Raw genomic sequence first — 27544 nt, 5'->3', positions numbered from 1 at the left:
AATCGCTCACATACTCCGATGAGAAGCAGTAGCCAATTTTTGCACAGCGTTCTCTCAATCAAAAACCACAGCCTCCTGGGGGACTGCAGAGAATGGGAGGAGGTTAAGACCAGGACAGAGCACAAACATACAGACACTGGACATACATACAACACACATTCCATTCACATAGGACAATTTTAGAGTATCTAATCAACCTAACCTTGCTGGGAAGGCCTAGTGGAGAAGATGTGAATGATGACGAGGCTTGGGGTTGAAGATTGGAGCAGAGAAAACAGTGGATAGTAAAGAAATGAAAGTAATGTGCACAAGGGACACTGCTCGAAGGTCCACCGGCTGTGGGAGGTGGGCAGTGAAGGAAGGCCTGGGTGAGGTTGTGTATTGTGTCCGGGCGGGGCATCAGACTGTCGGTGTCCATAGGGACTAGCTCACTTTCACTGGCCAGGTGAGACTGTGGTGGTCCAGAAACCTTAACAGACTGTTGAGGTGCTCCGAGGGGACGGCCTTGAGAGCAGGCTAGTGGTGTCCTCTACCAAATGACTGTTGCAGATCAAAGTTGGTGGTACATGGTCCCTGCATACTTCAGGTCAGGTCGATATCAGTCCACATGAGAGTCCAATCAATAATGCCACAAAATCTCTCCTTCTAGCTGTCACCAAGTCATTTCTGCCACTTTAATTAAACTTCCTGGATCAATTATTAGATGAAAAAACAACCAATTAATCTGTTACTTTTAACCACATGTCCAGTCTGTGCCTACAAGCTCACACTGACACTCTAGTTTGTTGCATGACTTGCTTCTAGCAAGTGACTTGCTCAGATTCATAAAAGCTTTCTTAACTCTGAGTTGCAAGTTGTACCAAGACAAAATATTTGCCAGTAATATATCTGATGAAAAATTAATATTCTCTGTGTAAAACGTCTCATCAATGTTTAATCCAAATGCTTTCAAAAAGGCAGGTGCCCCTATTGAAAGTCTGCCCAACAGATGCTTCTGAATAGAATTTGTAAGTTTGGCACACATACAGGATTACCTCTTGTCCTCCTTATAGCATCTGATGATCCCTGTGCTGGAGCCGAAAAGCTGGTCTTCCCGCCCTCTGAGAAATCTTAGGCAGTCAGCCATCTTTACTCTACGTTCTTCTAGAAGGATGACTGTCCTTTGCAGTGATTCCTCCATTATGTTGACATGAAATGCTGAGACTCATGAATGTTTATACATCCTCTGGGGTCCAGGGATATTAAAAACAAACTGCCATGCTGCCATACTGTCATAGTCTGTACCCTGAACAAATGACATTAGATGGAGGATTTTGTGTTTTAAAGGAGGATGACTAAGATGCAATTAGTCATACTCTGAAACACTCTGGTCATACAGTATCGGGCCTTTTCCTGGCATGCCTTCAAAACCAGCTAGGCACTTGACATGACCTTGAGCTACTGGTTGAAGACTTCATTGACAATAGGCAATAGCATGTGGTCTACATCAAAGTAAAATATTTTTATTACAAGAAAAAGTGCACATATCACTCTTGTTGTGAATGTGAATCTGAAAGAAGGCTAGTTAGCTTTAATATTCAGAGGTTTGCCTATTTAATATGCCCAGGATGTTACACATTATAGGGGAAATACTTTTTTGCTTGTTTACACCAAAACTAATTTTTTATTAGTTGAAATCAGTTCAAATCACTTTATCCCGATAAAATAAAAGTTTTTCAATAACAAATCCTTAGCAGTTTAAATAAACATTTTAACTTGGCTTTGAAATTTTTAGAATCTTCGTAATGTTTGCAATGTTTACATATTTGTGTTTTTTTGTGTTTCCCATTTTATCTTTTCTTAATTATTATGCTTATTTTAACCGTTTCTTGTTATTGCATTTTATGGTCACGTCCACCAATTAAAGCACTATTGAGACTGTGATCTCAAATGAGATCTGCTGCCGTACACATAGGGCTTATAAACCATCATCCTTGCTATACCTTAGCTAGCTCATGCAGCCTAAAAATGAGTGCATGCCTATTATAATTTTTTATTGCTGCACCAGTGTAGTTAGCTACTCATCAAATCTAATGTGCTGCAGTACAGAAAATGCAATAAGACAACATACACCCCCCCCCCAAATGGATAAGAAATACTTACTATAACTACACGAGCTGTGTCATAGAAAAACAAATCTAATTGCAACTTCAGAAAAAGAAACATACACAATTTAAACTCATCTGTGCCTGCTGGCACTCATAATAAACTCCAAAATACTGTACAATGACAAAATACAATTTTGCAAATTCTAAAAAAAGTGCAATTAAAAGTAATTGGGGGAAAAGTGCCTTTAGAGGAATTTGATCTGGCCATACAATAACCCAAGTTGTATGAGGCACAACTGCAATCTCGCCATCCATTAACCATCGATCTATTGGTGAATGTTTTCAAAATGCTCTTAGTAAGATACCTACTAGGTTAGCTATGTTAGTTACTATGTGTCCATCAAACAGTATGCTAGCCAGTCAGAACGGGAGGTATTCAGCCTAGTAATGAAGGCCTCTTTAAATGATCTGTTTTGTTGTGGCTCCAATCCCACCTAAACCAAGTAACTTATGTTCTCCAGATCCAGATATCTTGAGAGCTCTGTATTAAGCACTGCATTGAATACCTCACATTTACTCCGTTGATCATACTAACTTATCAGTGCACTGTTTGTGTCATGGCACATGGGCAGAAATATCACTTTTAAAACCACATATGTTTAAATATGTTCAGTTAGTGTCATGTCTTATAAAATGATCAATCACATTGTAGCACCACATTTAATAAATTCATAGTAGTAATAAAACCTGGAGACAAATCTGTCCTTTGGAGCTAAATGTTATGTTGCATCCTTGTTCAGTATACTTGTTCATTATACACTTGGTCATTATACATTTTCTTCCTAATAGAAACTTTTGTAGTAGGTCCATTGTTCTCCTTGGGAGTACTGATTGGTTCAGTTATATGTGTATCAATCTATCTCCAGGTCCATGAGCTTGACACGAGAGCGTGGAGAGTGTGTGGTGTCTCTGAGGCAGCACTGTGCACAGATGAGTCCCAGAATGAGGGAGAAGAGTCCTACAAAGAGGGATGCACATGCTCCATACAGCAATGGGAACTTCATTGAATCCCAAACTGAAAAAAAAATCCAGACAGAATCAGTGCCACGCTAAAATTTCAATTTCAAATGGAACATTACCTGAGCATGATCTTGCAAATGTATATGACTGCTGCAGTCTACAGATGCTAAATACAAGTAGGTTTTTGTGGTGACATTCTAGCTGCAGGTATGAATGTGTGCTATTCCTCTGATCACAAAACATCCTGGTCCAAATCAGAAAAACCAGTGCATTAAACCAAAATGCCAACAACAAATGGGGGTGGGGGGAGGACACAACACTACTTACATGCAAACTTGACATGAAGGAAGACCCTCTTGGAGGTGACATCGAGCTCCCTGCTCCAGACCCCTGTCGTGGTTGATCGCATCCAAGGGGAAGCAGTGCAGAAGTACTCGCCGGCATCACTCTCTTGTGTGCCGTGAATGTTGAGGACAAACATTTCAGCTCTCAGTCGCTCCAAACTGCAGTCGCTGCTGTCGTTACGAGGGCTCTTCTTCACCACGCCCCAGCGATCCATACTGGCAAGCAAAGTGACGGTGTCGGATCCCCATGACTGATACCACCGTATTTCATATGCCACATCCTCTGTGCAAAGAAAGTGAGATTCATGAGAGATAAATGAAAAACACAATATGAGAACCATAATGTTCAATATATGTGTGAAGATACAGTACTGTGGTACAATTAATAAAAGGCTTCTTCCTCGAATACAATTCTATTATTTTAAGGTATGTAAATTTAAAATGTAAAAAAGTATCCAGCTAACACCTGCCATTTGGTTAATAACTAATTTATTCATGAAAGAGGTAGAAAAAGGTTGTATATAGGCTAAAGGGGCAATCAACTCACTTCAGAGTAAAATAACTTACAGCTGACCCTAAAATGCATGAAAAGCTATTGGGTACAAACGTTATAGTATGCAGAGCAAAAAAGTAATGAATCAGTGAAGTTAGCTGAAACGAGAGGTATTCATCATTAATCAGCATAATTAAATGTAGCAAACTTGGAGAAATATTTCACAGCAAAATAAACAACTGAGCATGTTGGGCTTCTCAGCAGAGGCAATGCTATCCAAGGCTATCCAAACCTATAATTTTTATTCTGCTGGAAGCTCTGGATTTCAGTTTTATGGGTTATGCCAGTTCTGAGCCTATATAAAGACAAATATGATTGAACATACCCTGTTATGAATAAAGAGATTAACTACAACATGATATTTTGATACATGGCCATGCAATGACATTAAGGTCAAAGTAACTTAAACATATTTTATTCCAATTTCAAATCTCAAAGTATAATGAGAGGGAAAACAGCATGCTACCACAGTATGGTGTCAGTAATGAGGGTGATATAATATTTGTAATTGTGATGCTGCCCTCCATCCCTGCTACCACGGCCTCCTAACTCCCAGAATAGTCCAGAGAACCACCAGAGATCACCGTCTACAGAAAATTGATGATCTACACGTTCTTGTTTTAATTAGTGTATTTAATCAGGTTTCCAATACTTCCTCTTTTTGAGGTATTGCCATGTTTTTGATTGTGTAATAAACATTGTTTCTAGATTAGTCCCTCTGTCGCTTTGTTTTCGGACTGACAACTGACTGAATATGTTAACCCTCTGGAATATCTCGATACTGGATTTGACCTTCACCTGTTTTTCAGTTATGATTGGTTCCTTTCAAGGCTTCTTCCTTATGCTCTGGGGAGTTTTTCCTTGCCACTGTTGCCCTTGGCTTGCTCACTGGGAGCTGGGACTCTGACATTTGTTAAGCAGCTTTGCGACATCTGTTGTAAAAAGTGCTATATACATAAATTTGACTTGATTTGACCTCTAACATCAGTAAAACCCTTTGTCTTAAACTCATCCACATGAATCTGAGTAGTCCTGTCACTTTACAGCAACAAAATCCATATTCTAAATGTATTCTTAAAAGTTACTGCACTAAAAACCAGGCGTTTAAAATTCTTAACTGCTTAAACTAATAACCAATTGTAAATACACAAAATGATATTTGGGGCAAATCAGCTTGTCACAAAAAGGCAAAAAACCTATCATGGTTCAATATCCTTATGTGCTAATAGTCCTAGGGAGGTGTAAGACTCTTTCAGGCTTGTGATAAAGGAGTTGTTAACCATATTGATCTGCAGTGAAAATCATTTCCAAGAGAACCTTGACATTTACCACTTTGTAAAGCTTTTGGCATAAATCTGGGAGAATTTCCTAATCATTGTTTAGTTCAGTGGTACAAGCAATTTCCTAATTTTTTTTTCTTTGATGTCACATGTGAAATGATAATTTGGCTTTAAAAGTCTATAACAGAAGAGGAAACTCCAGTGATTAACACTGGTTTCAATTTCAAAAATCTTTGGAGGGAAAGAAAATGAGCAGTCTTCATTAGCAAGTAGGAGAAAGCTAAACTGTCATGAGAAATAAGAATAAATACTTATAGTTCAGCTCATGTAATAGCGAGAGCTGAACTATAAAGAGAGGGGCGTGAGATCACAGATTTATATGCAGTGGTGTGTCTAAGATTTGCCTGAAAAAAAATTAGTGATAAAATTGCTCTGCAGACCCTCCCCTCAGTGTACTGTAATAGGAAGCTAAGCTGGTGTCCATATTATGCAGGTAATTGAGTATTTTGTTACATTTCATTCCAGCTACTGATTCTTCCACTGGCACAAGCACATTAGCCACAAGCTCCACATTAAAGCAAACGTGCATGTACAAAGTGGTTAAGGTACTCGACTTATAATCAGAAGGTTGCCAGTTCAAGCCCCACCATTGCCAACTTGCTACTGTTGGGTCACTGACCAAGTGCTTACCCCTCAATTGCTCAAGTTGTATTCAGTCATAATTGTAAGTCGCAAAAAATGCTGTAAATGTAATGTACTAAGGCAGAGAAACAAAAGAAAAATACCCTTCAAGCATAAAGAATATCCATACTAGGTGTGCTAAAAGTGCCTCATCAGATGCCTGCCTCACAAAATCTGTGCTTGAGTGATATCATTACTGTAACCCATGGCATCAAGCGACAATTCTAAATGAAAGGTATACAGGAGCAATGTGGTCCAATGACCATCGTGTCCCATGTAACGATTAAAGAAGTCCATGCAACCAACAGGTCATCACAGTTGTGCTGTTCTGTGAGAGCATGGGATCAAATCTATGATGGATTTTTTCATTTATGGTCTGTCTTGCAAATATGACATTTTGGTTGTAATGTAACCCCATGTAATATAGGATGTTTGAAAGTAAAGGTCTGCTTTTGCAGATTTGGATCATTTATGAACATGAATTGAGCATTAAGGCCTATGTTTAAACACAGCCTTTGTGGGACCTTTCGCATAATATAAATATAAATCATAGAAATAAATCTTTGACAGCTGCCCCTGAAGTCTTATTTAACTATTTTTCCTTCATTTTGCGAATTTGGCGATGCAGGATATATAATAAATGAATAAGAAATTAATCTCCTCAGTGCATGTGGGCATGCTGAGACTAGTTAAGAAAACCATCTGCCTGTAACCCCAATCCCCAGAGAAACTGTAATGTCTAGCCCAAATCACACTAGTAAAAAAAACTCACCTGACATTTTTTCCCTTTTAACAGACATCCTGCTTAGGACTGGATCTTACTGCCACACACACACTTGTGCAAACTTGCCCATAGGGTTTGGAACTTCCACTGCTAGGTGTTTGTCATTCTTATCAGGAACAGGTGAAATGTTTCCACACTATCAATTAGTTACACTAAATAACTTGTGAAATTGTCATATGCTGATGGGATTTTTCCAGTGATTGCCAAATCAGAGAGATTCCATATCAATGTAAGTGATCTTAAGTGCCTCTACCAAAGTCTCCATATTTGTCAATTTTTCACAGTTCTTATCTGCTAATTACCTTCTTTATGATACCTCATGACAATTTTTTTCCTTATTTTTTAATTTATTTAAATTGACTAGATAATTGTGGAATCATTTGAAGCTAGTGAGAGTATTCCTTGGATCTCCCTAGAGATGTTTCTCTGCAATGTAGATTACTATATTACTGAGTCCTGTTTTAGAATCTCTTTCCAATAAAAAAAAGTAGAAATCTATGTTGAGAAACCAGCAGTGTTTTTCTGTGCAAAATCTAAAATCGTAAATCTCACTATGATAGAGTTACATGTAGGTCAGCATTGCCTGTTGAAGCACTATGTGTTGTTATAGCCACAGCTAAAGGAAATGGCTGTAAAATTGTGCAATAAATCAAGGTGTCTCAAAGGTGTTCTAGTAATTGAAGTTACTAAACTTAGCAACTGAAATTACTAAGTGTGAAGGGACAATGTACACTAAAACACAGAGACACAGTCAGGAATGTTCATTTTTCCTCCCTAGATAAAACTAGTGCATGCATTGAATATGAAACAGTTTTTTCAAATATTTTAGGTTTTTAAATAATCACACAAGACAAACATTTTGCTTATTTTATATATAGTTTAACTACTTTTGTAATGTGATTACAAAATCTAAACACACACACATAAAACCTATGTATGAGTAGAAAAGCTATAGCCTTTGGAATCACAGCCCTAAAGACTTTTGAATCTATACAATACAATTTTGAATCTCTCTCTCTCTCTCTCTGTGTGTCCTTCATCAGCTGTGCATATGTTCTGATTACAGACCCTTTGCATTGCACAGGTGATTCACAGACCTCTGTCTGATTCATCCTGTTTTTCTACTACCGTCTTACTGAGTACACAGACCAATAAACAAATAACTTTGCATGTAGGAACAGCATTTAAATTGATGATCAAAATGCAGCTTACACAAACCACATGGTCTGTAAAATCAGAAATTAACCCTCGTGCACACTTACCTGTGTTGGTAGGTGTGCCTAAAACACTCACAATACATTCCATCTTAACTGTTTCCCAGGGAAGAACACTGGTGGTAAATACATTTATGGACAGATCGAATATAGGTCCTGTGGAGAATAAGTAAATGAGTTAGAGATCAAGGATTGTTGTTTTTCTTTAATGCTTTGACATCATATGGTGGTCAATGGTTCGACAGACTAAAAATGTTTCAGCATTTATCCTGAAACATGTGCATGTTTCAAAAAAGTGAAATGAAAAGCAACCTATACAGACCATCAGTCTAACAACGATCTAGAAGAGATTAATTTCCGATAGAAAGAAATTCTCAAATTACTGAGATAGGCATGTTGCATACCAGGCAATAAGCTTTTTGAAATTTGTATAGATCATTTGCTCACAATCTAGAACCAAAGGTTTAAACATCTCCTGGTTTAAAAGTTCTAATTACACACCTGAATAAGTGCACTTCAACATCTTTGTAAAAAGTAGTCCCACCATTTACATGTAGACTCACACTATCTCTCACTGTGCTTGGCTGCTTCATTAGAGATGCACTCCACCTTGACTGAAAGTAAATGTGTCCTTTTCTATGTGCACATGTTTTATGTGTCCTTCTGACTAGAAATCAGATGCACATTTAAGTGGATTCAGTCATTAGACTTGAAATTAGTGTGTGTGTGTGTGTGTATGTTTGATGTGTAATGAACAGACTCAGTAGGGACAGACATGCATGGATATGATACTATATCAATGGTGGCTTGTAAAACATCTACTGGTGAAAATGTGCAATTTTTGTACTATTGTGCTATTTTTTACTATTGTGCTAAAGTCTCATTAATGAGACATATCTAATCCAAACATGCTTTAGAGCAAATTTCATATTAAGATTAGTGCTCACATACAATCCTCCCCTCCCCCAAAACCCCATTAAAAATCTACTCTAAGACAAGATAAACTTACTTTTGTGTTCGAAGGTTAGCTGAATCTTATTCGAATCTCCTTTCACCACCTCCACCCAGTTACTCCCATTTTGCATGATCCACGCAACGACCTCACAAGAGTAGAACCCGCGGTCAGTCGCCTGCACTCCCCGGATCCGGAACAGGAATTCCTCTCTGCCAGTCTTCACCAGGCTCAAGCTGTCCTGCTTGCTATGCTCGTGCTGGTCCTCCACCTTGAACACCAGGTCGGGACTGATGGAGGCCAACTTGTGGCTGGGTGAGCCCACGCCCTCCTGCATGGAAATGAGCACGGAGAGGGCTACACCCTCCTTGAGGTTTTTGGGCCTGGCTTGGCAGCTCATCTCAAAGGTGGAGCCACTAGATATGGCCTGCCGTACAGTGCGAGCTACCACGCTGAGGCCGGGGCCTGAGGGACAGATGCAGAGACTGTGAAGAGGACGGATACTTACAGAGGGTGGAGAATCAGTTATCAGCTAGCAGCTCATTTTCTTTTGCTCTATGGCTGTTGATATTTATGCTAGGAGATTGATTTTGTATGTACAGACATTTGTAGCTCATTTAGGGAAATTCTGTATTACTATCAGTTTATCAAACTTTACCTTTCAAGTCTGCATGTAAACATTTAATGCAAAATAAGTTGGAACCGTGCTTAAAACAATGACTACATTCTGTTTAAGCTAAGGCCTGTTAACTGCATTTTCTGACATCCTGCCTGGACTTTCCTGTGGAATTAAAGCACTGATATCATCAAGTGTACCATCTATTATTACTGAGAACTGAATAATGCAGCTATGAAAATAAGGACTCACTTTTGGAAGGCAGACTGACTTTCAGTGTGCGACTTCGATGATCTGATGACTTTCTCCAGGTGCCCTGATGAGTGGTTGTCCATGTTGTGATGCTGCAGGCATATTCGCCTGCATCGACATTTGTGGTGTGGAGTAGGCGGAGCTTGAAAGCAATTGGCTCCACCCGGCTCACCACAATAAGCCCCGCCTCAATGGAGCTCTGGTACTTCTCACCGGGCATAAGAGCTCCATTGGCATCCATCGAGGCAATAGCAAGTGGCTCGTTAGTGGATGATGAGTAGAACCAGGAAACACCCAGCCGTTCACCACGCAGGTGGGAAATGTTGCGCACTTGACACACGAGCTCTGTGGGATCACCTGGGTACTGGGCTGTGCGTGGAGAGTCCAGAGTCACAGTGAAAGTGGGATCTGAAGAAGACAAGGAGAGAACAATATGGAGTTCCTCGTCTCCTTCTCAAGTTTTTGGTCTGAGATGTGAATTGTTGAAAACGTTCATTAAGGTAACATGAGTGCACCAAGCATGCATGGCATGGAAAGGAGCGTCAAACAATGCTATCATGAATGTAGGCACAAACACACTTGTGGTAATGATTAGGCCATACGCGAAACAATGTCAAGAGTATATGAAAAAATGTGGCCACAAGGAGCATGGTTGGAGGCTGAACCTTAGAAAAGTGGCTCCCTCTGTTAGCCTTTCCTTTGTACAGCTGGGACCTTCATGCATGGTTAAGCAGTGCTAACACACACACACACACATTTGTGAGATGTCTATAAAAGGGACACTACATATTGCACATCTAAATGCCCATAAAACGAGGCAATTGTCTTCACACTTGGAAAGGCAAGAGATCCAATGGAAGTGCACATAAGAACACAGAAACAAAACACTGACTTGCACACTCATGCACACACACACACAGAGCCCCCTGTGCTCCACTGAGCCCCATATGTAGCGATGAGTTTGTGATAGCTTTTGGACGTCATTATCACTGAGTCACTGGAACCATCTGTCTAGTGTGGCTCCAATCCTGACCACTTCCTGCTCGTCTTGAAACCTTTCATCTTCCACCATTTTCTTAGGCATAGTGGGTAAAACTTTAGCATGTGAAATTCATCTCTAAACTGAGCATGTATGATGTGTAAAAACAAACCTGGCTTACAAGATTTTTTATTTAAAAATAAATAATTTTAACAGTCTATACATTTATATCAAAGCAGAATGTAAAAAACATTTAGGGTCTTCATGTCACTCTTCATTTGCATGTGCGCAGCACATATCTGTGATGTCACTGTTTTGTTTCTTTGGCTGCAGGTAGAGTACTGAACATACACAGCAGTCTTTGGCACATAGCACAAAGCATGCAGTGTGCACAGAGATGCACTCAACTGGTACAATTCTGAAATTAAGCAAATACACACACACACACACACATACACACACACAGTCTGAGGAAGCCTTGCAGCAACTGCCCTTAAGCAACCATTTACTTCTACTCAGTAATTCAATAATTTATATAGTAATTGATTCAGTGGGCCTTTCCATTTTTTTCTAGTTCAGAAAAATTTTAAATGATTGTCCATGATAATAAGACAAGTACTTCATATGCAGAAGATAGAGATTAGGTCAGACTCCATTTAAAACAGTGTCAAGAGTAAATTTCTCAAGTACATATTCAACAGTATTGTTCAGCGTGGATGACAGACACTCAGTGAAAAAGAAAGATTGAGAAAGTAAGATGGAGAAAGATAAAAAACAGGATGAGGGAGTGTGTAATATACACTTATTTAGCCAGACAAATGGAACTGACAAGACAAATGTTCTTCAGCTGCCTTTTACACAGTTGCCCGGGACAAGAATGGCACACCCTGGGAACTGAACAAGAGGGCGTTGGGGGGTCTAAGAGTAGGTGTCAGTCAACCTCAGCTACTCTCCAACACTCAGTCCACATTATCAGACAGACAGACCTTCTGGCTCTTCTTTCAGCACTTGATATTCTCTTGACCTGCTGTGTGTGTAAAGAAGCTGTGAGGCTTAAACACAGCCTGACCAGGAGCACAGTGTACCAGACTATTTATCACATACCTTTGAGTAAGTCATAAGAAATAATAACTTTGACTCTTTGTTGGACTTTGACTCTTTTCCATTGCGTGGTTTGCTCAGTGTTAACAAAAAACCTGGATGCCAGATGATTAAAAATCACTAAGAAACTTAACATAGACAACAGAAGTGATTTTGTGGAACCTGAAAGATATACAGTGTTCAAACATTGTGCATAATGTAAAATGAGAGGTATAATTAAAAATGAGAGAACTGTAAAGATTGCATATTATGTAGTCCTGCAAGAATATTATAAATTAATTATTAACTAGGTGGATAGTACTACACAGTAGTATTGCCATGTTACAAGTACCACTGCCATCTTACATAAGCAAAATTCTTTGAACATTATAATATGTGGTGCTAAGTGATAAACATATAGCTAAGAAACAAAATAAACCCTAAAGTATACTAAAAAAAGACAAAAAAGGTACCATCAAGAGTATTGGCCTGCTTGTGCTTATAATGACAAAAATAATCAGAAAACAGCAAGTGCTCTGGATCTTATCACACCAACAGTCTGGTGTAAACAGAAAGACAAAATAAAGTAGAGGAAAAGAAAACAATTCATATCTAGTCTTCACAAAGACACATTTTGACAGACCCTGTTTGTCCGTCTGTCTGCCCTCACACACTATTGGGTTTCAAAGCCAAAACACCAAATAAAGCTTGCTTCCTTTTTTTGATGACTGAAAAAATCTCATTCCAAAGATCAGGTGCTTTTATTCCTTTATTCTTCAACACCAAATGTACCTATTTTTCTCAAGACATTAGGAGCTACATGGAAGAGTACTGGAATTCATTGCTTAGTGGTCCATGCTCTGAGAATCTTCACCTCCAGTCCCCACCAACTGAAGAGGAGCAGAGGAGCATACAGTGAGAAGTCACGGGTGGGAGTATCTAATGAAAACAAGGGTGGGAGTATCTAATGAAAACAAGGGGAATGATTGGAATGGGCGTGCAATCGTGAACAGTGGAGACGACACTGAGCAGCAGAGATAACTGGCTAAATGATGAGACAGAAGACGTGGAGCCATTAACATTCCAGCAATGGTTTCTTTAAAATTTCTTTTTTTTTTTTTTTTTTTGGGGGGGGGGGGGGGAGCAGTGATGTCAATGGGAACACTAACCAATCTCTGTGCAGTCTAAACAGAGTTAAATTAATCATAACCTTGAGCTGTAGACATCAGACACCGATTTGTGTTTTTGACAGTGCCTGTCAGTCATTTTAGTAGAGACTCCATAATATTTGATGCTGAGCAGGAAGCTCTTTAGAGGAGGGCTTTTCTCATTGTACACCTACTCAAATCAATACTAGCCTTAGTTAAAATTTTGTCTCTATTAGCTCAACTTTGGTACATTACTAGGAAAAATACTTCTCATTCTAGCTTTTTAGGCAGGGGAAGCAAGGGGATGGAGCACTTAAAATTAGTATTGTAATCGATAGGACTATCTAGTCAGAAACTTATTTTCATTATGAAAACCTTCATTATGAAAAGGCTTTTAAAATGGTACACTGCTGTTTAATGCATATAGGGGAATCACTGTTCCAATATAAGACACCCAAAAGACCACACTTGGTGTATATATGTATAGAAAAAACAAACTGGGAGAGAGATATTCAGTCTATTTTACTATTTATAGGAAAGTCTTTGAAAACAATTTTGAAAGAAACAATAAACAGTATTCACAAGGCCAAGGCATAAAAGGGGATTATTTGTAGTCCTGTATGTTGATATGTTTGTATAGTATACTACATTTTATAGAGAAGAGATTACTATGCCCTAACTCTTGTGACATAAGCTTAATACGATATGGAGACGTATAGTATTTTTAGATCAGGCAGTAGCCTTACTACCATTATAGAGGAGTAATTTTTGATGGTGATACTGCAATAGAAAATTGTATCAGCAGAGTGGGAACTGCTAGATAATTTCCCCATGACTGGTTTAGTCACATCTTCTTTTACTCATTAGTGTTTCCATAACAATGCAATATCAAAGTTTGACCTTTATGTCAGACATTGAGAACAAATTTGGTCCCTCATGACAGGAGCTTGGTTTTGTCTTTCCCAGACATTGGAGACAATACGTAGCAGACCCTGGTGTTACTCTGGGGTGTTGCATGGACTTTAACCATATGAGGAATTCCTTGCCTTCTGTCCTTAACTCACATAAGCATTTCAGTCCTTCCTGAGGATGCTTGAAAAAAGTTTGATGACAATGCAATGAAAAGGAGATGAACATAAGTTCCACTACAAAACAGAACAACAACAACAAAAAAGCATGGCACACCTACACACACTACATAAGTCTCACATAAATCTTACATAAGGCTCTTTCATTTCTACATTTTGCGCAACTGCAGAAGAAAATATTTTCTGGAAGCCTATTCCAGAGTAGGCTTCCAGAATTATTATTTGTTAGTTCTTTGACATTCCTGTGATTCCATTTATCTCAGCTGATGCATCTTTGTTTTTTAGACCATATAGCTCCTAACCTATATGGCCTAAAAACAAAGATGCATCAACTGAGATAAATAAAAAGAACAAACAAATAAGGCAAAAGACTATTAATAAAGTAATGGATGTGAAGTGTAACTACATGCAAAATACTCCACTATTTGGATATTTATGAAGATGCATGGAGCTCAAAGGAACCTGTCTGGGAATGATTTTCCATACACAGTGTGAAGGATATTTTGAAATCTCTAGCTGGATGCATCTTTGAGTCATTAAAGGCCTTATTTCAGTGATTAGTTACATTTATCTGACACTTTTATCTGAAGCAACTCACAATTATGACTGAGTACAACTTGAGCAATTGAGGCTTAAGGGTCTTGCTCAGGAGCCCAAACTGCAACAACTTGGCAGTGGTGGGGCTTGAATCAGCAACCTTCCAATTACAAGTAAAGTACCTTAACCACTAAATTACCAGTGCCCTCCAAAGCAGTAACAACTCTTACAATTATGAATACACCTTGAGAGTTAAGAGCCTTGCACAGCAATGGCAACCTGGTAGTGCGTGTTGAGGCTTGAACTGGTAACCTTCTGGTTACTAGATGAGTACCTTAACCACTGAGCTACTCCTGCACATACTGAGGAAATTTGCTTGTGCTGGGTGGAGTTTGTTCTTTTTTGTGACAGGTCAAGCAGAATCAGACGTTCACGGATATAAAACAGGAGCTTTTTTAGTGTTCAACTTGGTGGTAGCTGAATAAACCAGCCTCAAACCCAAAAGAGCTAAGTAAGGGGAAATCCAAATCATAGAGATAGAACAGTCCATGTCAAAACCAGAAGAGCAATCCAAAACCAGGCAGTGATTCCAAAAAAGGGGCAGGCAAAAATCAGCAACTAGAAATACAAAATTGGGATACACTGGAAGACGAGCATAGAAAACAATGCTTGGTATGCTTAGAAGGCAATACTTCACAATGTATGAGAGCATGAGATGGGCTTATATATGAAATCCTCTGAACACACAGGTGAATTCAATATTCCAGTGATGATTAAATGTCCCTGATTGGCTGGGCGAGTCATTGGCTGGGTGATGAACAGTCTGCTGGGTAGTGTAGTGTGATAGGGGTTGGGCGGTATGACATTTTTATGCTGAATTTCATGTTCTGCACAATGTGACACACATAAAAAGCTACAAAAATCTTATTTGATGCCAGTTTCAAATATGTAGATATATATAAAATAACATTTGTGTCTTGTTTATCTATAGTCTACATTGAAATGCAATTAACAAATATGAAGCATAAAATATATAATGTATTAATTCCATGGTGTAATGGTTAACATGCTGGACTCTGAATCCAGTGAGTCACCTCATGGTGGAACCTGTATAATCATTCCCGACCTCTATCAGGGCAATGGTAACTCAGTGTTTAAGGTTCTTCACTAGTAAGGAAAAGGTAACCAGTTCAAGCTCCACCGCTGCCAGTCTTGGACCCCTGAGCAAGGCACTTGCTTATTATGACTGAACAATTATTCAGTCATTATTGTAAGCTGCTTTTAATAAAAGCATCAGCTAAATGATGTAAATGTGATCTGAATAATGATTGTTTATTTATTTAGGATTAAATGCAAGGGCAAAAACAAAACAAAACTGAAAGTTCTACACAAGAGAAAATTGCATGCCTGATTTCAATTATCTAAATGGACAGCCCAGAAAATCCAGACAAGCAACTATTTAACACAAGTCTGAATATGCACAATTTCCCCTGCATATATGTTGACATACTTTTTTTTGTCTTAAGTCACCAACTTTAAATACAGCCTTAAATTGCCTATTTTTTGAAGACCTGCCAGATGAAAATTTCTACTTTAATCCAAATACAACCATAAATAAAAAAACTAAACTCATTGGAATGTTGATTTAATCAAGGTTCTGTGGTCAGGTGAGACCAGAACTGAGCTTTTTGTTAGAAATGTAGGAAATGCACATTGCATGTCACCAGTCTACTCACCTTTCAGAGTGACCAGCACCTGTATTGGGGTTGAGGTCTTTTCTGCTGCTTGGTACCAGTTTGCCTTGCTGTGTTGTACCCAGGCCCCTACCCTGCATGAGTAGAGTCCCATATCAGATAGCTCAACCCTTTGGATCTCCAGTGTGAAATCGCCTTCTCCAACTTGGCTCATGCTCAACACATTCGAGGTTTTGGTTACTACTCCATCTCGACCGAAGTGGGTAAGAATCTGTGTGGCATTTATCAGCCATGTCACCTCAAGACCTAGGACAGCAAGGTCATCTGCAGAAACCAAGCAGGTGAGGTTCAGAGGATCTCCTTGAGCAAGGATGGTGTTGTCCAGAACTTGTACAGTGAGGGATTTGGCTGAAATCAGACAATAAAGAAACAAATGGGTTAAGAATATTGTATTACTGATTTTACCTCTGTGATTTACAGAGAGGAGAATTGGCTTTCTAGCACAATTTAGAATTTCCCTCTAATATAGTTGTTTACTTAACATTGTTTATTGTTGTAGTGTTTGACTCTGCACAATAATTTACACAGATCTAGCTAATTCAAAATAAAGACTTTTATTCAGTGTGGTAAAGCTATTGGCCATACTGTTGCTTCACTTTCTGGTTGGAACACAGCAGACACAGGCAACCCGTGTTACGACGGATGGAAGAATGCAAGGCAATTATTATGCAATTGACAAAGAAACAAAATCGAGAGGTCCAAAACACATGCAGCATTAGTGACTCAAAATATGTCAACAACAAGAATGACTGCTACAATAAAATGGGGCAAATGAAATGAAAACGTAGGCAAATGGCACTATCGGCGCAGCCAATGGCACATGCGCGGGGCCCACCATAGAACAGCGCCCTCTCATCATCACGGAGAGTGACGTGAGGAGAGTGTTTAAAAGGGTGAATACCAGGAAGGCGATGGGACCAGACGGTATCTGCGGGAGGGTCCTCAAAGCCTGCGCAGATCAGCTAGCCCCAGTATTCACCGACATCTTCAATCTCTCCCTGACGCTCGGTATCGTCCCGTCCAGCTTCAAGCGGTCCACCATCGTCCCCGTCCCGAAGAAACCTCGACCCTCCGACCTCAATGACTACCGCCCTGTTGCCCTCACATCAGTCGTGATGAAGTGCTTTAAAAAGCTAGTCAGAGACTTCATCACATCTTCACTGCCAGCCTCCATGGACCCACTGCAGTTTGCATACCGCCACAACCGCTCCACTGACGATGCAATTGCACATCTGCTCCACACTACACTGACTCACCTGGACGAAGGGAGGGGAAATTATGTTAAAATGCTATTTGTCGACTACAGTTCAGCATTTAACACTATCATCCCCTCCCTACTCACTACTAAGTTGGGGGATCTAGGACTGCATACATCCCTGTGCGACTGGATCTCCAACTTCCTAACAGACAGACCACAATCAGTACGGGTGGGCAACTGCGCCTCATCCACCCTCACCCTCAGCACTGGAGCTCCTCAGGGTTGTGTCCTAAGCCCCCTGCTCTACTCACTGTACACCTACGACTGCACAGCCACTTCCAGCTCCACCATCATTGTCAAGTTTGCTGACGACACCGTTGTCGTGGGTCTGATCTCAGACAATGACGAGAGGGCCTACCTGGAGGAGATTAAACACCTGGAAAACTGGTGCCAGGAAAATAATCTCCTCCTAAACATCAGTAAGACAAAGGAGCTGATCGTGGATTGCAGCAAGAAGCAGGAGCGGCACTACCAACCTGTGAGGATCAGTGGAACCACGGTGGAGAGAGTAGATAGTTTCAGGTACCTTGGTATTCACATCTTGCAGGACCTGTCCTGGTCCCGCCATACCAACTCCCTGGCAAAGAAGGCTCGTCAGCGTCTTTACCACCTCAGACGCCTAAGAGACTTCAGACTGCCCTCCAAAGTACTGGGGAACTTCTACACCTGCACTATCGAGAGCATCCTCACGGGGAACATCACAGTCTGGTTTGGGAATAGCACCAAGCAGGACAGACAAGCACTCCAAAGGGTAGTGCGTTCAGCAGAGCGCATCACTCACACGGAACTTCCTGACCTGCAGACCATCTACTACAAGCGGTGCCAGACCAAGGCCAGGAGAATTGTGAAGGACCCCACCCATCCCAACAATAGACTCTTCTCTCTGTTGAGGTCAGGGAGGCGCTTTCGCTCCCTGAAGACCAAGACAGAGAGGCTGAAGAGGAGCTTCTTCCCACAGGCCATTCGGGCCCTGAATCAGGGAAACTGATAAACTGTGGGGACCACCACCACCATGTAACATAACTGTATATCTGTATAGATATATTTATATTCAATTACCTTGTTACACAACAACTGTAGATATGTTATTATACGAAATGGATCTGTACATTCTGTAGATTGTGTACATATATACACAACCATTTACATTGTACATTGTGTATATAATCATAATATACATATATTGTACATACATTGTTAATATATTTTGTACATACATAGAATATATATATTTATCTTGCATATATATATTTCACATATAGAGAATATCTATATTTCTCTATGCACCCCTGTTTTCTTTTCCTCAGTTTGGACAGAGCACTCTCCACCATTTCACTGCGAGTTATACTGTGTATGACTATGTATGTGACGAATAAACGAAACTTGAACTTGAAATGATACGAGAGGTGCACTCTGCACATGCAAAGATGTGACTGAAGATCAAATGTCTTTTTATAGGGCCAAATGTTGGGAAACATGGAAGTGCAACGAAGGTGTTCAGAACTCTGGTGAGGTGAAGTGAGACAGGTGGATGGAGCTTGGCATGCAGTGAAAAGAGAACACTTCAGTTGGGCTTAAAAAAAACTGGCATATTGGCATCGGATACTCTTTAAGGGTTAAATAACAAACTGAGATCTAGCTATATACGAGTTATAGCAAGTTCAATTATGTTAAATATACTTTTATTAGCTATTCTACCAATTTACAATGTCATTTAAAAGCCTTACATTTAAACCTGGACCAAGCACACAGCTAAACATATATAAACGTTAGAAACCTTTATTTACTACTAAAGGCTGAAAACCACTTTTGTAACAGTGTATCCCTCAAAAATGGTTATCGAAAATACTGTGTGAGTGTTTACTAGACAACAAGCTTCGCCTATGGATCAGGAAACAATGACCAGCAAAACAAGGTGTGTAAAATATTGAATAATCTCTCATTTGTTTCTGTTAGTTGAATACTCTGATAGTTGTATAATGTTAGTTGTGGATTTTATTATTTGTTTTGATTCTTTTTGCTTTAAATGTACAGGGAAATATGAGTATAATGATATGAATGATGCCAAAAATAGTCTGACAGAATGTGTCAGATAACATTAATTTGGCTGACATTTTCAGCATACCCATTTGCTCTCCTATCTCAAAGCTCTGTACTCCCAACAATACAGTCCCAGTTTTAATTAAATGCTGGGAAGAAGCAGTGCCCGTCTACACGGTAGCCTGGGAAGAATATCCCTGGTAACGAAAAGAGAGTTGGGCTTGTGAGAACGTTCTCAGACACTTGGCAAATAGTGTGCAAAAGAAGAGACCCCTGCATTTAACGGCTGTAGATATTAGCATTGAAATGCTGCAACAGACAAACAGTTGTAAAAAAAAAAAAGGAATGTCCTTTAAAATCTGAAATCTGTCTAAACACACACACACACACACACACACACACAAAACAAAAACAACACTAAAGCATCTGTCCCCACCTGTTGGGATGACGGTCACATCCCCCATAACTGCTGTTTTCTCCTGTATCTTTTTCCAGTCTCCTTGTTCTCTGGTCCACTGTCTGGCCGTGCAGACATACATCCCCTGATCTGCGGGCACTGCTCCAGACAGCATCAGGCTGTATGAGCCCTCGCTGTCCAGGTGCAGATGCATTTCATCTTCTGCGTAGCGTCGGCTGAAACTGCTACCAACAGTCACACCCATGTCAGGGCCGAAAGTCAGGAGGTCCTCTTGTAGTACCTCACCCTTTTTAATAGACCAGGTAACCGAGAGGTAAATTCCATCTGTGAAATTCTGGGAGACATTGCAGTGAAGACGGATGGATCTACCCTCCGTGACCAAGTTGACTGGAACTTGAGGGGCCAAGCTCAGTGTATTAGGAATTACTGCAAAGCAAACAATGAAAAGGAAGAGAGTTCAGAACATGCATCCATGCAGACACAGACAGACAGACAGACACACATACACTCACTCACACACACACACACACACACACACACACACACACACAAAACCTTTTACCTGAAGCAGGGATATCCTAAATGCATCACAGATTGGGATGCCCATAATGTTCACATGTGAAATTGGACATATAGTATAAAATAATGCAGTTAATGATGACAACCTAACAACACAGTGACCAAAATTCCCAGATGACTCAATCCTCGAATTAATAAAATGGACATCTGTAAAGGTACATTTGTGTGTCTTGGATATTAAAGCACCTTTAACAGGTTAGAACAGACTTAACTTTATGCATGCAACAAATGGGCTACAATGTCAAACTGTACGCTTATAAAACACACCGCAGGCTATTTAATAAAATTGTCTATGAACATACAGTAGCTGTTTATATTGAATAGTTTCGTGAGTTTATGTTGTTATTGCAACAGTGTCTGCAAAGAAGGAGCGAGAGGCAAGTGAAAAGCCATGAGAATCTTTAGTCGCCATAATACGTGACAGATAGTCCAGCGGTATCGGCTCGATGCGTTGGTTAACGCAGGTACAGGGGTCAGTGCCAGGTGCAGAATGACTGCCAATGTGTAGCATGATGGCAGGTACATGTGGACTTATATGGTAGAGAGTTCAAAAGAGGGCAAACAAGGAACAGGTGTGTGCAGTAACTAATAAGTGGTTGATTGGGACCATGGCAGGTGTGGGGTGTGTGTGTGTTTGTGACCGGGCATGTGCTTGGTGCACCGTGATAGTTATCTGACCTTCAGAACTAAAACAAGTCTTGACAACTAATTAAATTATTCTGAAGCATGAAATGATTTATGTCAGGAGTTTAAATGCAATAATATCAGTACAAAACACTAAAGCACTATTGTGTGCTACAAATCTCTGGTTTTGGATTTCAGGTCAGTGCAGGATTATACAGAAGTCTCTAAAGCACTGAAGTTACTTGGGGCATATTGCCTTCCTAAAATCCTTTGTAAGAGCTCTATGAGAACCAGTAAAGGACTGCATTGGCAATTTTTGGATACAATGGAATTAAACCTTTTGTCCTATTGATAAAGCATACCACTTAAATACACAACACCATAATTCTGGCATTAAATGGACTTTGTTTCTTTCTCTACACTTCCTGCATGTTGCAACTAGTGAAGGCACTGCTGCCAAATTCATCTACGCTTTATGGTACCTGATGAGTCACAATAACTGATTGCTCAATATGATCCATTATAAAATAGACATGAAGAGAGACTTACAACTCTAAAATTTGAAAGTTTAATTGTTTTAATTCTAATTTGAATTGTAAAGCTTCAAACTGTGGAAGAGATTGTTTTCAATGAACTTTTCCTGCTCCGAGTGAGAACATTAGAGTCACTCAATGTTACAGCTTGACTCGATGGTATGATTGCACTTTTAATGGCCATAAGCAGAACTTTATGACGTCATGAAAAATACACAGACTGCCCAAACTAGATGCCAAGCACTGTGATACAGAGGTGACACAGAGTCGGTAGTGTGACAGCATGTGTGTATGTAAAAGACACTTAAGGGGAACTACAGTATATATGTAGTTGTTAATTCTCATTGTCATTGTATATAAATTGAAGAAGAATCTGCACATTTGGAAAAAAAAAAAAGATCAATGAGTAAAACTCATCATCCATCACATGCAGCATCTAATAACAGTGGTAATTTATTAGGTACATATAGGAATATCTATAGCTACACTGTTCAGATACTGCTATAAGCAGTTTATGGCCTCCTTAATCTTCTTCTGATTATGACCATAACCTGAAGGTATGGTATAACTAGAGCTGCATATATATGTTGCCAGTAAAATCCTAGATAATAGGTAATGATTTAGTCAGATGGCAGGAAATGATAACACCACCAATTGTGCAGTTTGTGCATTACACAACTCAAGGATCTTGAATTTACACACTGAGTGGCCACTTTATTCGAGAATTCCCTTTCACAATCTGAACTTCCCTTTACGTAAATTAGTCATAAAATCAAGTTTTCCTGGATCTGTTTCAGTGTGAATCCACATTAGAATGGGAAAATCAAGTCTGAGCAATTTAAAATCAGGTATGGTCATTGGTGGTAAACTAGCCAGGATCAGTGTTTTTAAATCTGGCAACTTTGTAGGGTTTTCTGGTGCAGTGTTGTCGAGAGTATACATGAATGGTGTGACCAAGGAAGAACATCCACTGAAAAAGTGAACATAAACATTTTGGTCATGAAAGGGATCAGAGGGGTCAAGCACAGTCAATACAATGCTGGTGCTACAACTGACGTCTCCAAACACACAACCCGTTTTTCCTTAGCATGGATGAGCTATAACATATGACCACCAGTTTGAGTACCATTGCCGTCTAAATGTAACAGAAATACAAGACTCCACTGAGCAAATTAGTGCAAACATTGTAGTGGAAAAAACATCACCTGGTCAGATTAATCCAGATTTCTGTTGCAGAATTCTGAAGGAAGGGTCAGAATTTGGGGCAGAACATTTTCTGTCAGGTGTAGGGGGAAACAATGAGAATGGGTAGGGGGAAATCTTTTACAATTTTTACATTTGTACAGTAGAGCGTAAATAAGCATTATGGCAAACCATGTTCAAACCTTCATGGCAGCTGTTTATCTTGGCAGAAGGACAATTTCAGCAGGACAATGCACTATGCCAGAAGGATTGTATAGTCATGAATTGGCTCCAGGAATAAGTCACTGAGTTTTCTTGCCTCCCTGGCCTTCACTGTCCCCAAATCTTAATCCTATAGAGCATGTCTGGGATAAGAGAGAGAAGGCTGTCAGTACTGCCATCTAATTTGGGGCAACTGCCAGAAGCTATCCTGTCCTCATGGGCTAAAATTCCAGCAGAACAATTTCAACATCTAGTGGAATCTATGCCATGATGAAATATTGCGGTTCTAAAGGCCAAAGGAGGACCAATGCGCAACTAGATGGATGTCTCTAATAAAGCATTCAGTGTATGTTTGTATATATATATATACAGACAGACAGACAGACAGACAGACAGATAGACAGATAGACAGATAGATAGATAGATAGATAGATAGATAGATAGATAGATAGATAGATAGATAGATAGATAGATAAACGATTCCAAGAATTAACTGTGGTGTACTGTAATAAAAGATGCAGACAAAATTGCAGTGAAATTCACAAGGTTTCCAGAGGAAAGGGATGTTTCAGACAGATGTCCCTCATCATCAATTTGCTTGCACAGCTGAAGGACCTCTGTCTGAAGCATCCTCTTTCTCTGGAAACCTTGTGTACTTCACTGCAGTTTTGACTACCTCTCACTCTCTCCCTTTCCCTCTCTCTGTCTCTCTCTCTCTACACACATACACACACACACACACACACACACACACACACACACACACACACACACACACACACACACACACACACAAGGTGCCTAGTTATTGTACAGATATGGTTCTATTCAGGTCCTGCTTCTGCATAATTAAAGATAGTAAACATCAGTTTATGACACCATTAAATTCACAGACTTCTAATTCTAAAATGTTTCATATAAAACTAGGGGAAAGAAACAATTCGTTTTATTTCTTTATATTTTTGACCTCCTATTGCTACTATGGGCAATGAATGCAATTGAAATGTTTTGCACATTTTGTGAAAATTACAAACAAAGTATAACTAGGTCATAATACATCATAACTGCACATTATGTGTAACTGCACACTATGTTAGTGATTAATAAACATCTCCATTATTATACTATGAAGTTTTAGGATGCCATGATAAGGTAGGCAGCATATGCATTAGGTAAAACGTATGCAGAAATGTAATGCTGCTGTAAAAAGAAATGCTACTACATATCTGACACAAGGGTCTGGAACAAGTCTGCTGTTGTTGAAGCTAGTGGTTGGACAGTTACTAGATTCATTGATAAACAGGACAAAAAAGCCACAGGAAAAGAAAAGAAGGATAGGAAGAATGACTTTTTCTCTGCGAATCACATAACACATCTCAACACATCTACTCTGGGTACCTGAGCTCTAGTAGAACATAATTAGGTTCAACTTCATATTTCTGTTTGATCTTATAACCTTATAAAACACTCTACTATGTGACGTGCAACTGCTGGTTATGCTAATTGTTCACTGTGATCTGTGTGACTGCACTGATATCAAGCTGCACTAGTTATTAGCTAAACTGTACCCAGGACTATTTTGGTGCACATCAAGTTCCAGGTGCACACACTCACACACACACACACACACACACACACACACACACACACACACACACACACACACACACACACAAACATACACATGTTCACACACACATTTAATATACAACATTGACCCAGACCTATTTTTGCACACATCTAGCTCCAAAATGAAACATGCAGGCACACACGCACATACACGCACATGTGCGCACACCCGCCCCGCCCTCCCCCCCCACACACACACCCACCCACACACACACACACACACACACACACACACACACACGCAGGCACCCATACCCCCCCCCCCCCCACTGCCCCAAAATAAATAAAGATGCACCAAAGATGCTACCTCTTAATTGCACATCAGAATCATAGTTTCCTCTCATGGTGGCGTCAGTGCTGGGGGTGCTGCATGTGTAGGTGGCGCTGTCAGTCACCCTGGCTTCTCGGATCCTCAGCTCCACCACACTGCCCCCCAGCCTGTGCACACTGATGTCTCCACTTAGCACACGGCCCCTTAAGGCCTGCTCTGGAAATGATGGCTCCCAGGTGGAGATGATGTTCACGGTTTGTGCCCCTCGTGTTGCCTTCCAGTCAAAGTCCTGCTCCTCAGGGCCCTCGAAGTCAGACACTTCACAGCGCAGAGACAACGCCTGGCCTTCCACCCGCACCAGAGTGCCTGATGGCACAGACACTCTTCGGCTCCAGCTGAAACCTGAGACATCAAGAAATTGAACAGGTTCAACTAATTTCTGAAGGTCTTTCAGGACAATTATTCTCTTTTTGAATTTGATACCTTAGGATGAAGCTTCATCTAATGAATCACACATAGGCATGTATGTGTGCATGCATACACACACACACACACACACACACACAGAGTTAAATAACACCCTCTCAGGACCACAAAAGGAGTCCTCTTTGAGGAGCAGGGTCACCAACCCTTGTATAAACAGAGAGAAGAAAAACTGAAGATTGAGACCAGGAGACTAAGAAGCAAGAAGGGTGATCAGCCCTAGAGTAATGCAAATATTCTCACACAGACTCTAACTTTCTCACATTGGCATGTAAGAGTGATTATGTGGGAACCTGAACTGGTCAGACAACTTGCTACAAGGCTTGTACAAACATAAGCCAACAGCAAGCTTACCCTAGAAAATGACCTGCATTATAAGATTACAATTTTTTATAACACTGAAACAGTCCAATAAATACTGAAAATACAACTAATCAGTATCAGGATCAAAATTAGGATAAGTTATAAATAACCAATTTCATGAACAGTAAAAAATCAAACTACTTGACTGCATAGCAAATTTATGATCGATCAAATAACAATACAATAACAGTATCATAATAATATAAATGAATAATAACTCATTGATACATTTATTATCACCTGAGGTGCTAAACACTTTTAAAAACACAGTGCAGCAGATCATACTTATACTAAAATATAGCATATAGTTCTAAGAAGAATGGGAAAGAGGATAAATATCACCTATTAGGTATTATCTCTTATAATAACCTTTCCTACACTGAGTCAAAAATATGTACACTCATTTTGCAGACACTTGGTAAGTGCTTCATCAGGCTTGCACACACACACACACACACACACACACACACACACACACACACACACACACACACACACACACACACACACACAATGCTCCCATTAATATAGCAAAATAATATTTAATTGTACACTAGGATGCTATTATTACAGGTGATGGACAATCATCTTGACCTCAATCCGGCTTCATGTGGGGTCGTTATGTGTCAGTATTTTTGGAAACAGAATTCAAAGGATTATGTCTAGCTATTACATGTTCTTTCCTTGTCATTCTTAGTCAGAGCTTTAAATATACTTTAACAACTATTTCTACGTTTTTATTTTACTGTTGTTTTTAATCATCTATTTGCAATCTCCTTTATTTATCAAACTGTAGTATTCGAAGACATGAGTTAAGACGCTGCTTAGTGACGATAAATGCCAAACACTGACGCTGTAACAGAAAGGTTATTGTAGCCTACTTCACCGGCCAAATGTACAATGCACTTACCGACTGTGAAAGATAAGATGGCCAAGGCAAGAAGCTTTTCCATGCTGGGGTTGTTCGGACGTCTTGCTAAACCTCCGACCTTCTCAGATACTGAACGACACAATCCCTATATTCAAGCAGCTGGCTGTAGTATTTTTCACAGACGAAGCGAACCCGCGCGCGACTGCTACCAAAGACACTGGAGTAAGGCTTCACGCTGCCGTAAGGGACGTGACAGGAGAGTCCACCAAAGAGCCGGGAATGCGCTCACGAATCATGTCGTGAAGGTTATCGACGTCAGGCTGTGACGAAATGTGACGAAAGTTTGTCTTTCGAATGGTGAACCTATATCTACGCTCAATTCAATGTCGGAATGGCATGAAGAGATTATCTAACCGGGAACCTCGTAAGGTACTGCATATGATACGAACGATACTGTTCATTTTCTCAGTTGTGCTGCGGTAATTTTAGTAGGTTATATTATACAAAATTACAAGATTACTATTTGAAATCCTGTCCTGTAGGAAGAGGTGCGCACCGCCTTCTATGTGGCGCTGAAAATTAGCTCAGGTGGGTTTACCATGTGACACATGCGGTGTGTCACTCCTAGTGTTCGCTCTTTTTAGCGTTTCCTTTTGAGGGTGCTGCGTAGGCAGCAGGCGCTTTAAATGACGATTTATAGGC

General features: G+C 40.0%; 1 protein-coding gene across 2 annotated transcripts; it reads right to left on the bottom strand.

The window, feature by feature from the left end:
* ptgfrnb (prostaglandin F2 receptor inhibitor b) lies at positions 1–27544 on the bottom strand. Of its 2 annotated transcripts, XM_027006125.3 has the most exons (9): positions 26882–27538; positions 25162–25527; positions 20104–20511; positions 16352–16717; positions 9784–10191; positions 8973–9380; positions 8012–8119; positions 3435–3734; positions 3–3162 (listed from the first exon to the last, which is right to left on the bottom strand). In XM_027006125.3, the coding sequence occupies exons 1-9, from the start codon at positions 26922–26924 to the stop codon at positions 2999–3001; spliced, it is 2571 nt and encodes an 856-aa protein (XP_026861926.3). In that variant the 5' UTR covers positions 26925–27538; the 3' UTR covers positions 3–2998. The 2 variants fall into 2 exon arrangements, with proteins under 2 accessions (XP_081557382.1, XP_026861926.3); XM_081701256.1 differs by lacking the exon at positions 8012–8119 and having other exon boundaries at positions 1–3162; positions 26882–27544.

Source organism: Electrophorus electricus, chromosome 18 (assembly GCF_041902795.1).
Source record: "Electrophorus electricus isolate QZ-2024a chromosome 18, ASM4190279v1, whole genome shotgun sequence".
Classification (NCBI taxonomy): Eukaryota; Metazoa; Chordata; class Actinopteri; order Gymnotiformes; family Gymnotidae; genus Electrophorus; species Electrophorus electricus.
This window is presented reverse-complemented; position numbering and strand designations above follow the sequence as displayed.

Coding starts and splice junctions, on each gene's coding strand:
- ptgfrnb (XM_027006125.3), bottom strand. CDS start 26,924: ATGGAAAAGCTTCTTGCCTTGGCCATCTTATCTTTCACAGTCG. Junction 25,528..26,881: donor CATCTTATCTTTCACAGTCG/GTAAGTGCATTG, acceptor TTGATGTCTCAG/GTTTCAGCTGGAGCCGAAGA. Junction 3,163..3,434: donor CCTTCATGTCAAGTTTGCAT/GTAAGTAGTGTT, acceptor TTTTTTTTTCAG/TTTGGGATTCAATGAAGTTC.